Here is a 12,874-nt window from a genome sequence, read left to right on the forward strand (position 1 = left end):
AATAGCAGGTCCTGGAAAACCGCAATCACTTCTGGACACTCCCTTAAGAAGTTACCTACACACTACCTCATTTGAATTGATTTAAGTAAATCTTTGGAAAAGATCAAATTAATTTATATAGATGCTAAAGTATGCATAGAAAACAAAGCTCATCAATATTTGTTTCAGGAACATCTTAATCTGGAGCCTTAGGAGCATAACAGCTAAGGAATGTCAATATCTAGTTATTTAATTTCTTCTAATTTTAAGAAATCGAAAGCTTTCTCAAGAGTTAAAGAAAAACCCCACAAAACCCTGCATAGAAAAATTAAGTCCCAGTACCTCATGAAGATGAGAAAGAACTGAATGAGATCTTTAAAAAATTAGCTTTGCTACAGATCCTTCATATTCTTTCACCTACACACTAGAAATGATTTTAAACCTCTAGCCAGAGTGGTGTGAAATCTTCATTTCCCTTGCAACCGATTTTTTTTTTTTTTTTGCTTTTAGATAGAATGTTGGCAGAGTGTATAAAAGAATTCAATTCACAGCTGTTCTTTTTTTAATGTAAGAAACATTAATCAAAGCTTTAAGTTATAAGCTTTCTCATGTTGTTTAGTATTCCAGTTCAACAAAGATCAATAGAGGCCATCCCTGTGTTTCTTGACGCCTCACCAGGAAGCAGAGGCGTGATTATGTAAATCACATGGGCTCCCGGCACCTCAGCCAGCTCGCTTATCTCTCAGGCCTTCTGCCTGCTGCTCCTGGCTCCCTGTGCAAGTGCGAGCCTCTCTCTCTTATCTCCCAACAAAGCTCGGAGAGGCAAGGATTGAAGCCAGTGGTGTTAAACAATGATGCATGGTTGATTTTATTTGTAAGTGATTTATTTCACTGAATTTAATTTTTTTTACTTTGGGTGTAAGATATTTGTTAACAAGTCAGAATTGGAGAAGTAAGGCCGTGTTCAGAGACAACTGACACAGGTTAGAAATCTATTAAGCATGCTAACAGTTGTGTCTACACTGGTGGAAGAAGAAGGAAGCCCCTCATTGAGAATTTCAACATGCATTGACTAAATATCCCATTTACTTTCTGAAAGGCAATTAATCTGTAATTACATGCAGAAATTCACAAGTAATTCTATTCTTTGGGAAAAAAACCCCCACAGTAATCATATAATCAGTTTAAGTGGTAGTAACCATTTAAAAAAAAATCAGAAATATAAAAAGAGTAAAACCAAAAAACAGGGACATTCATGGAAATTTCTGAAATTTTCCATTGGCGTAATAAATGAAAATGACTGAAAGCCAGTTGCTAAACAGGTTCCATGCCAGGTGCTGCTCTGGTCGGCAGCTTGTGCGTGTGACACAGACCACTCCAGAGAGAAAGCGTGCATGCCATTCTGCTGTAATGACGGACCAGGGGACACTGTCCTTCCATTTCTCCTGCATTAATCCCTGACCCGAGTATCTTGGCAGCATAATCCCCATTTAGCATTAGTAGCAACGGCTTCGACTGTGAGGAACACTTTTTTGATAAGTAAGCACTGATTCGGGCATCGCTTTTAAACAACATATTCCCAGCTCAGCAAGAAACCCACACTCCTGAATGAACCAGAGCACATTACTGAGAAAAAGTTCATTAACCTTGCTAGATTCGGGGGTTAACAGGATAGCTGAAGAAAAGCACTGAGTGAACAGCTCGGATACAAAACAAATTAAAATGAATGTCATCATTTCTTTTGATATTCATTAGTTGATTCAGAGGGAGAATGCTCTTCTTAAATTTGCAAGCATTTATCTGTGAAAAACAGGTGTACATCTGCTGCTCGAGTGCGTCCTAAGCGCGGGAGGGCAGACTAATGCAGACACTCACCCATTCCGCTGAGGGAGGGGCTGGGCGAGGGAGAAAAGACTTGGGCGGCGAAATCCTCAAACGTCATGATTTCTCGGTGGTTCTGAATTATTGCTTCGAGGTACAGAGCCCGCTCTTCATAGCTGTGGTTACCAGTCAAGGAAGCAATTGCACATGTGGAATGACATGCATAACAATGACACAGTTCACTTTGGTTTGAATACACTTATATAACTTTTATGAGTGGGGAGAAAAGTACCCTACAAAGTCTGTTAACATCCTGCCAGGAAATTAAATATGAATCATAATTAACAGGAAGATTCTGATATTGAGACCTAAGATTCTCTTAGACTTCAGTTACATCCCACACCAGTATTCCTGAAAGATATGTACATCAATAGTTACAGAATCCCAGCAAAAGATCGTTAAGGTTGATCCAAACAAAAACAGAGGCACTGATTGTGGACACATCTCTTTCCACTGACAGCTGTGGGACAGTGCTGGATCTTCCCTTCCCAGGTTAGTGGATAGAATGTTCTTTTCTCTCTCCTATAGAATTAATTGACACTTGAAACAAGAATTGCTGGTACACTTAAAAAAAAATGACGCATGTCCCTGGGAAGAGGGAAGGCAGAAAGGTATGCTGTGAAGGGGTACTAGAGTCTCAAGCCAGGATAGGCTAGAGCATGAGAAAACAGGAGCTAATAAGTGAGAGACTCTAGCGGAGAGTGCACAGTGCAATTTAAAAAAGAAAAGACTATTGCCTTTTAATTAAAACTGCAGTCTGGAACACACGCATTCAAATGTGTAATCAAAAACCAGTCACCAATAAAACTTACAAGCGTAACACGCTGAAGCAACTTTCCAGCTGTCTTAATAGGACCCCTGTGTGTGGCAGCCTTTCACAGGGCAGAAAGCAAATCTTCCCCTTTTGTGTATGGCTTCTGTTTCCTCAGAAGGTGAATCATGCACTTCCAATAACAGGATAACGTCAGAACAATTCGACAGCGGATGGAAGCACTGCATGTATGACTTTATGAATTAACACTTGGGGAAGTCTGCATGATGTCTCATTTTCCCCTTCCTAGTTATCAATGCAAAAGTTAAAAGACGTGTTTTAGTCATTTTGAAAATCATGCTAATTCCCCAGGAACACAGGGAACGTGGATCATCATCAATCAGTTCATTATTTGCTGCTCTGGAAGAGCAAAAGTAATTTGAGCATTTCTCACTATATTTTAAAACTATCTTTCCAAAATGGCCAACTTCATAAATAAAAGTTGGTGAAAATGATGCTTTTCTAATTAGCTTTCAGGAGTATGCATGTGATTGAAATATTTTTCTAGTTTCCTTTATCAAAGTATGCATGAATTTCCCAGGGCAGGTCCTTCCTCTTCCTCTCCTTTCATTATACTCAGATTTTTTTATACCACGAGACCAGAGGCATCCTGAGGCTGTGCTGTCCAATGCAGTAGCCATGAGCCGCATGTCGCTATCTAAATTTAAATTTAAATTAATTACAATGAAAAAATAGAAATTTCATTCCCCTGTCCCACTAGCTGTATTTCAAGCACCCAGCAGCCACATGAGGCTGGGGTTACTGTGCTGGATTGCATGGATGTAGAACATGCCCTTTGTCTTGGAAAGGGATACTGGGCAGCTCTATTCCAGGATTTCTCTTTAGGCTTGCTCTCTGCAATTTAAAAAAAAAACAAAATGAGTTTGAAGATGTTAAAAGTGGCCCTCTGATGGATTCATAATGTGTTGTATAGATGGTCACCACAGCCTAAGGCCTGGGCAGTGGTAGCTTGAACCAGCTTTGCGAGTGTGGCTGAACTCCCGGTGACTCACCCTGATGAAGGAACAGGCTGCCAAACTTCCACAGTGAGAGGCGTCTTCTCTGGCCCAATTCTAGAGGGATCCACTAATGCCATTCACGTCTCATTATGAACACGCTTATTCTGCACAGCACTTGGCTGTCGCGCGGCTCGGCCTTCCATGCGCGGCCCCAGCAAACCACGGGTCCAGGGAACAGCAGGACGTTAGGCCTGAGTGGCCGTCTGGCGAACAGGCACTCTGACACTAAGCTGGCACGTGCTGGCCCAGCAGGGGCCGAGCGAGGCGTGACAAATTACTCAAAGAGCTGAGCTAAACTTATGGCTGACAACCACCTGAGCCTTAGGACAGCCGTGGCCCGCTGTCAACGCACAATTCATGGCTACCCCTTTCAGACCGCAGTCTGCTTGAGGGCCTGGGTTAGAGCAGGCGCAGCCCTCTAAAGACCTGTCATGCTCTGTCTAGAATGGTCCTGCTGTTTCCTGAAAGGCCCCACTGCGTCCAACACATCCACATACAGTGCTTGGGACAATGGTGAACAAAATAGAAGTGCGGATGCATTTTGCTAAATATGCTCTGGAAGCCACATATCTGGAAGAGTGGCTTCTATGTTAATCAAGCTCACAGGCAGCCCTACAAAGAGATGCTATGCATAATAGCACTTAAGTTGACCTCAGACAGCAGCTTGTCATCCTCATCCCAGATAGCCAATTCGTAAGCTTGTCCTTGTCAAGTCCAAGAAATCTGGGCTCCTAAGAGCAAGTCCAGCCCTAGAGTTACAGGGTGGTGATAATCAAGTTTTGAGATTCTCTGGCTCAATGAATATTTATGGTCTGGCTCCTAAAAGAAGGCACTATGGGAGACAGCACAAAAAGATGCTTCCAGAACCGGATATTAGAGGAGAAAGTGTTTACCTCATAGAAGATTCCCAATTTCGCATTCACACCCCCCCTCCCCCACTATCACACGTGGCACATATTCCCCAACCCCCAGACTGGTCCTATACTGTCACTGGAGCGTTAACAGCGCTAAACTGGGTGTTGTCATTTAGACAAACATCCATTAGGGACTGTGGGGAGACCAGGAGATCACCAAAGCATTTTCACTAGAGGCCCACGCCAGGGCATGTAAACACCATGACAAAAAGAAAACAAACACCACCCCAATCCTGGCAGCGTTGAGAACAGCCAAGGAGCTCAGGGTGCCAAAAATCATTTCTTTTAGTAGCTTTAAAAAACGTAGCTCTGGGACTTAACAGAATTTATTAGAATTATTAGCAAGGGTAATTAGAAGTATCACCTGACATTTTCTTATGTAACATCTCCAGGGCTTCAGTGTTGGTTACTTGCTATTAAAAATAAGCTTTTATTAACTTAGACACCATAAGGTCCTTCTCATGTGTAAGGCATATTAAGATATGAACTGAATGCTGTAATGATGCCAGGCAGTCATCAGGATGGTCAGCACCTCTGGCTGAAAGCAGGTACCTAAAGAGGGTCCTGGTAACAAATCCAATACTTGTTTTAACACTGGCCATTGCCTTATTGTTCTCTTAAAAATTCCACTCACAAATATAAAACTTAAATTCTGTTCTGAAGTACTATCTCATTCAAAACCACACACAGGAGTGCCTGGTGGCTCAGCTGGTTAAGTATCCGCCTTCCGTTCAGGTCATGATCCTGGGATCCTGGGATCGCGTCCTGCATTGGGCTCTTTGCTTTGCGGGGAACCTACTTCCCTCTCTCCCTCTGCTTGCCACTCCCTGGGCTTGTGCTCTCTCTCTGTCAAATAAATAAATAAAATCTTAAAAACATACACACAAAGTAATTTTTAAAGAGAAAAATTACCTCTTGACTACTCAATTCAGAGAACATCCATCTTGGATTTTAGATATTTTGAGCTTCTTCAATGGCTCACTGTGTCTATGTTTTCATGGAAGAAGTTTATGAATTACCAACGTTCCTCTACTTGAATAAAGAGGCTGCATGTCTTCGCTGCTTACATGTTATCAAAAACTTCCAAGATAACTTTCTGAGACCCTCAAGACACATTCAGCTGGGTCATAAAAGCCCAAGAATCCAAACCCAATTCCCCAACTTTATTCTGATGATTATTTGTTTTTACATTTAGAAGTGACAGCAGCAGCCTGACAGGAAGGAGCTTACCTTAGGAGGCAGACAGGCCTATGTGTGAATTCCAGTCCTCTCCCCCACTGGCTCAGGGACCCAGGGCAAGCTGCTCTAATGCCCCCAGTCTCGGTTGCCTCATGTGTAGAGCAGAGATGCTGACATCTGCTTTTGGGGCTGCCCAGAGGATCAGATGGAATCACATCATGAAGCCTTGACCCAGGTTCCAGCTCACAAGAGAATTGATGAGGATTGTCTGCTCCTCTTCCTCCCTTGATGTGGGCTTCTGGGTTTGTCTTCCAGAAAGTAGGATAAAGTAGGGGGAGCCTTTGTGTCAGGCTTTAGGACAAGCAAGAACCCTTTCTGCTAGATCCCTGTGAGCTGGGGGAGTGCCATGGCCCCATATTACTGATCAGGAAGTGGAAGCAGAAAGGGTTCAAGTGATTTTCCAGAGTCATAGTTACTTGATGGTGCAACTGGGAGCAGAACCCAAGTCTTCCAACCTTTACTGCTTTCCGTTAATATATCTTGACCCTAGAGTACATGGGATTAAGTTCAGGGTGCAAGGTTGGGAGCTAAACTAGTGGTGAGGATAAATCAACCCCCTTAAATATATGTGGGTATGAAACTCAACCTGAGTCCATAGGTTTAAGCTGACACCCATACACCATTCTGACTTTATAAATTGAGAAAAATAACAATTACTTCATTTTAATTTTTTACTTATTGAGGCTACGTGTTAGTTGACTGCTGTCTAGGGCTTTCAATTTCTTCTCTTGGAATAACTCCTTCTGTTTTTTTGTTTTTAAAGAAAAAAGGGAATTGTCTGAAAGAGTCTCTATTGCAAGTTGTATCTTTTTACAACCCTTGAAACCCTCCTTGCTGGGACCTTCTCTAAACTTCCGAGGAATGGATACCAGACCCAGCCTGACAAAGTAGCCTTGGATGAGGTTGCCTCCTGAGGTCTGTGTGTATATTCTGCAGTGGTTTCCATACCTATCCCTGGTTTTCTTTCTTAACTCATGCAGCCCCTTATCGCTGACACAACCCTGTCCAGAGCTGACCACTCTTGTGACTCTGAAGACTACTTTACACGGTGGTGGTCTACAAAGGGAGGGCAGCCAAGATTTGGCACTGCCTGGGAGGCTTTGGCCAACCCCAGGCCCCTCTGATAAGCTGTGGCACTTGCAAATTTTACCACCATTACTTGGTCCATGACAGGGGAGAAAAGAGAACCTCTGGTTCTACCTCTGGTAGGACTGTCTCATCCTAAACATCCTTGTATTAGCTTCCTGTGGCTGCTGAAAGCCACCACAAGCTGGGAGGATTAAAACAATAGAAGTTTATTCTCTCACAGTTCTGGGAGGCCAGAAGTTCAAAATCAAGGTGTCAGCAGGGCCTTACTCCCTGCAGAGGCTCTAGGTGACTGCATCACTCTTATCCCCATCTCTTTGGCTCATTGCCTCCTCCTCTTCTCTGTGTGTCTCTTACCAGGACACTTCCCATTGGATTTAGGGCCCATCTGAATAGTTCAGAATGATCTCATCTCAAGACACTTATTGAAATAAGTTAACATTCACAGGTTCTGGGATTAGACATATCTTTTCAGGGACCAGCACATAGCCCACTATACTTCTTGAGTATGAGTCAGGGTCATCCTTACATTACTTGCTACCTAGCCTATATGTGCTTTACACAATATTTATTGAATGGATAAAGGATTGCCTAGGATTTGTGCCCACTATTGTGAGCTGTGACACTGCTAGGTATATCCCAAGCAAAAGCAGTTTATAAGGAAAAAGTAGAGAGTTTTCAATTTGAAGTAAAATTCTGCATAGATAAAAGAAAAGTGATATAGAACTTCTAGAAGTATGGGGCAAAATCTTTAATCTTGGGATATGAAATACTTTATTAAACACAAAACAAAAAACATGAACCATAAGGGGGAAGACTGGTACATCTGGGCATATCCAAATTAAGAACTAATGTTTACTAGAATATCATAAAGAAAGGGAAACTACAAGGCATCAGGTGAGAGAAGTCTTCTGCAACACATAAATGACAAAGGGCAAGTGCACAGAATATATAAAGAACTCCTAAAAATCAATAAAGGAACCAAATAATCTATTAGAAAAATGGGCAAAAAACATTCCAGAACATAAACTATGAATGGCTATTAAGGTGCTTAGAGCCAAAATGAGATACGATTTCATATATACCAGACTGGCAAAACAAAAAAAAAACTAATAATGCCAAATGTCAGAGAGGATGTGGGGCAGAGGAACTTGCAGAGCCTATGGGTAGGAGATAATTGGCCTAACTTCTTGGGAAGGCAATTTAACATTGTCCAGGAAAAGGCAGCAATTCCACATGTAAGAGTGGTTATAGTATTCTTAGACAGCAGGAAAGTCAAAAGAGACTTCTACTGATAGATGTCATCACATAGTAGAACACTACACATTAGTGACAAACTGTAGATATGCGTTATTAGTATGGATGAGACTTAAAACAATGTTAATGAAAAAAGGAATTCACTGAAGATCATGTACAGCACAATTCTAACTACATACATTTTTTAAAAATAAGCAAAGTGAAACATATTGCTTTAGAATACACACATCTGCAATGAAACTATAACCCAGATTATCTTTGGGATGGAGGAGGAGGTAGTGTGGAAAAGTCACAAATATATTGGTCGGTACACATGGGGGGCCAGTATGGAGGCATGTTCTATTGTTCTTTAGAACTTATGTAAATCTGGGCAGCCCGGGTGGCTCAAAGGTTTAGCACTGTTTTTGGCCCAGAGCATGGTCCTGGAGACCCCAGACTGAATCCCGTGTCGGGCTTCCTGCATGCAGCCTGCTTCTCCCTCTGCCTGTGTCTCTGCCTCTCTCTCTGTGTGTCTCTCATGAATAAATAAATTAAAAATCTTAAAAAAAAAATAACTTATGTAAATGTTAGATGTTTTCTAGTATGTATAAAATATTTCATAATGAAAATAAGCCATCTGGTGAGAATCAAATATAGTACTAATCAAAGGGATCTTTCCTCACCTAATCAAATGACAGAATAAGCTTCTTTAAGCCAAAGGCAGATATGAAAGGTGAAAGTTGGTTAGAGATAACAATGACAGACAGGTCTGTCTGATTCAGACACAGAAAAGGCAGAAAGGAGGTAGTGCTATTTTTAAGGCCTTAGTTCTAGAAACAGACCAAAATATGAGAGCTCAAAATTTTCAGAAAGTTGTGGAAAACTTTGGATACAAATGCCATTCATGAGAAACAGCATATTGCTCCAGAAAAAAATTGGTTTTTCTACAAAGATACTCTTGCTGGAATTATCGCACATTAAGAATGACAAAATGGGCTGAACTAAAGAATAGTCAACATGATATATATATATGGGCCTGTGTGCACGGTTTCTGTACCGCATCCTACTCTACTCAATACACTTGATCTCAAGTGAATGCCATTTTCAGAAAGCAAGTCTGTTTTCACTCAAACATTCATCCATTCAAAAAATATGTGCTGAGTGCCTACCAGTGCTTGGCAATGGGCACACAACTGAGAAATGAGACAGATTCTGCCCCTATTCTTGTCAGGCCCACATTTTAGCAGGGACAAGAGCACAGAATAAGGGGAATTGTTCTTACATCAGTGCCAGGTAAGAAAGCAGGAACCAATAGGGCAGTAAGTCTCTGAAGAGGTGGCCAGAAAGGGGTTAACCAAGAGAGGGTGGGGGCAGGCAGTGGTAAGAGCATTTCAGGTGCAGGGAGGCATTAGCTGGAAGGAGCCCTGAGGAGGTTCAGGAAGTGAGACTGGAACACCAGGGTAGGAAGAGGGGGCAGGAGGTGTGGTTAAAAGACTGGCTGGAGCTGGGTCACAGAATTGTTTGAGGCAAGGAGGCAATGTGGCTTCACTTAGGCTTCCAGAGCACTCTGAGAAGATCTGCCATCACTAAGGAGAGTCTAGAGTACCCTCAAGTTTGAAGAGGTCAGTGTTGACTTGGTCTACATGATCAATCTATGGGCTATACAAATGTCTCAATTCTTTATACTTGTTCTTTGCCTATTTCCAGGACATATATATTTTGAGCAAGTGGAAATGGTAAGAGGACTACTTGCAGATTTGAAATGACCATAACCTCTGAGAATGGTCTTGACACTGAGAAGGGGTCTGGTTGGGTGATGTGCCTGACTTGGAGGGAAGAGGAAATGGAGCACAGGCAGAGCTGTAAGCAGCCCTCCCAGGAAAAAGAGAGAACAAACTGTTGCAGACAAGATAGTAGGCACATTCGTCACATGAGGACAGATGCTGTGCTCATAGAAATCTGGTAAAAAGGAGATTTAAGACAGCTATGGATTGAGGAATGCTACCTTGAATCAAATGCTTAATATATATCTATAGATACACTTTAAACCTAGCAAAAAGATGCATTAACAGTTGGAGAATATCTGAGCTCAGAGAAGGGACAAATAAGAATAATTTAAAGACAGGAAACTAATGAGCTGATTTTCTCTGTTGGTCCCACTACCAGGGTTTAGAACAGGAGATGCAGAGGATGATGATAACACATTTACATTTCTTGGGCAGTGTTATGAACAGTGATCAAACAATAAAGCTTTTAAGTGCTCACTGGCCTCAGATATGACACCAATAGTACAAGGAACCAAGGGAAAAAATATGAAAATTTATCAAGAAAGTGAAGGGACTGGAAAAAAAAAAAGTCATTCTGTGGTAAATACTCACAAGTCATTCTGTGGTAAATATCTACAAATAATTTATCTGATAAGGATCTTGTATCCTGTGGTAAATACTCACAAGTCATTCTGTGGCAAATATCTACAAATAATTTATCTGATAAGGATCTTGTATCCTTATATATATCCATATATATATATATATAACTCTTGTAAAAACTCTTATAATTCAATAATAAAATGAGAACTCAATTAAATGATTTGAATAGACATTTCTCCAAAGAAGATAGATACTTGACCAACAAACATATAAAAAGATGCTCAACATCATTAGCTATTAAGGAAGTAGAAACTAAAACCCACCAAGATGGTTATGATCACAAGAATGAACAACAGAGGGAAGCCTGGGTGGCTCAGTGGCTGAGCATCTGCCTTCAGATCAGGGTGTGATCCTGGGGTCCTGGGATCAAGTCCCACATCGGGCTCCCTGTAAGAAGTCTGCTTCTCCCTCTGCCTATGTCTCTGCCTTGTTCTCTGTATCTCTCCTGAATAAATAAAAATATATATATTTTAAAGGATGAACAACAGAAAGTATTGGCAAAGATGTGGAGAAACTGGAATTCTCATACCTGCTCATGGAAATGTAAAATGGTGGAGCTGCTGAGGAAAATAGTTTGGTAGTTCCTCAAGAGTTAAACACATGATCCAGCAAATCTACATTGAGGTATATACCCAAGAGAATTGAAAATGTATGTTCACACAGAAATCTGTCTACAAATGATCACAGCAGCATTATTCATAACAGGCAAAAGGTGAAAACAACCCAAATGTCCATAAACTGATGAATAAACAAAATATGGTATTTCCACACAATGGAATATTATTCAGCCATAAAAAGGAATGAGATATTGAATGTGCTACAACATGGATGACCCTTGAAAACACTGCTAAGTGGAAGGCAGCAGATACAAAAGGCCACATATTGTGAGACTCCATTTATATAAATGTCCAGAATAAGAAAATCCACAGAGTCAGAAAAGAAATTAAGTGATTGCCAGGGGCTGTGGGGAGAAGGGGAATGAAGAGTGACTATCAGTGGATACAGGGTTTCTTCTGGGAGTGATAAGAACATTCTGGAATTGGATGAAGCTAGTGGTTGTACAATCTGGTGAATATACTAAAAACCACTGTATCACACAATTTAAAAGGGTGAGTTTTATGGCATGTGAATTATATCTCAATGGAAAACTGTCCCCCCAAATGCCTATTGGTATGTAGCACACAATATGTATTGTGGGGAGGGTCTTTGAATAAAAAGGTCCTCACTGACCACACTCTGGAATAGATGGACAGTGACCTGGCAGAGAACAAAGTACCCCAGGGACTATTCCTGGATCATTTATTCATGAAAGACACCTGAAAGGGAGCAGATCATGTGCCAGGGATTGTTCCAGGAGTTTGAGGGGAGCAAGATGAGAAAGACTACAGCATTCATGACCTATCTGGGAAGACAGACACCCATCACCTGTGAGCTGGTAAGTATCCCATGGATTGCATGGACCCAGATTGTGTGTGAATCCCTGTGGATGGAGAGTGGTCTAGGTCAGACAGCAAAAGGCCTGTCATGGCAGGAGGAATGACAGTCTCTAGCATCTGGGAATCACTGGGGGTTTTTAAACAGATGAATAGCAAGCTATGTCTGCTACTTGAGAGAAAATGGTGGGGGAGGGCATGTGTGGAAGGGCCCAGAGGGACAGAGATTGGAGGAAGAGAAACTAGTCAGGGAGAGAGATGTGATATGGGCCTCAAGAAAGCAGGGGTGGAGGGAAGGGAGAGGAGGCATTAGACTGTAGGGTTGCTCACAACTGGTGGGTTCAGATGATCAGGGGAGTCTGAACGGCCCAAAGGCATGCCAGGGGAGAAATACTGGGCAGGTGACAACTGTGTCCCAGCAGAGAGGCTTGGGCTGCAGATAAGAAGTGATGAGTCACAGGTTTGGAGACAGTTTTGAAGGAGAAAAGGGGAGCATGCAGTGCTGGGAACTCCTTCCAGCCAACTTCCTAGTGATGGTGGTGGTGGTGGTGGGAGTATATTCACAGGGAAGGAAGATGGAGGAGGGAGCCATGTCACAGAACCCTGGGAGGGCATTTCTGGAAGGAGGAGTCTCTGCTCCAATGCACTTCTCTATCCTTATCCTCCCTGGTATCTGCCACCCAGAGGAATATTCCATAGGTGGGCTGGCTTGGCATTTCATAGTCCTAAATAAATGGATGAAATTCCATAATCATCAAGACAGAAACAGATGCCAGTTACAGCCTTGAGCCATACATCATTTTTTACAGGGATTCTGTTTGTCTTTCAGTATAATGCAAATTTAAAT

At 41.9% G+C, this 12,874-nt stretch overlaps 1 protein-coding gene across 9 annotated transcripts in view; it reads right to left on the reverse strand.

The window, feature by feature from the left end:
• The window catches only part of RALGAPA2 (Ral GTPase activating protein catalytic subunit alpha 2), a 320,348-nt gene that overhangs the window by 17,537 nt on the left and 289,937 nt on the right, over window positions 1-12,874 (reverse strand). For 5 of the 9 annotated variants that reach the window (XR_011996989.1, XR_011996990.1, XM_072736512.1 and 2 more), the window contains one exon: window positions 1,855-1,976. Coding sequence is in view for 7 of the 9 variants with exons in the window: in XM_072736512.1 (XP_072592613.1) it covers window positions 1,855-1,976 (122 nt within the window). In the remaining 2 variants the exon portion in view is untranslated. Of the gene's footprint in view, window positions 1-1,854; window positions 1,977-3,486; window positions 3,527-12,874 lie in introns of all 9 variants that reach the window. The other 4 variants (XM_072736511.1, XM_072736515.1, XM_072736510.1 and 1 more) reach the window with 1 other exon arrangement.

This window comes from Vulpes vulpes, chromosome 14 (genome assembly GCF_048418805.1).
Source record: "Vulpes vulpes isolate BD-2025 chromosome 14, VulVul3, whole genome shotgun sequence".
NCBI lineage: Eukaryota > Metazoa > Chordata > Mammalia > Carnivora > Canidae > Vulpes > Vulpes vulpes.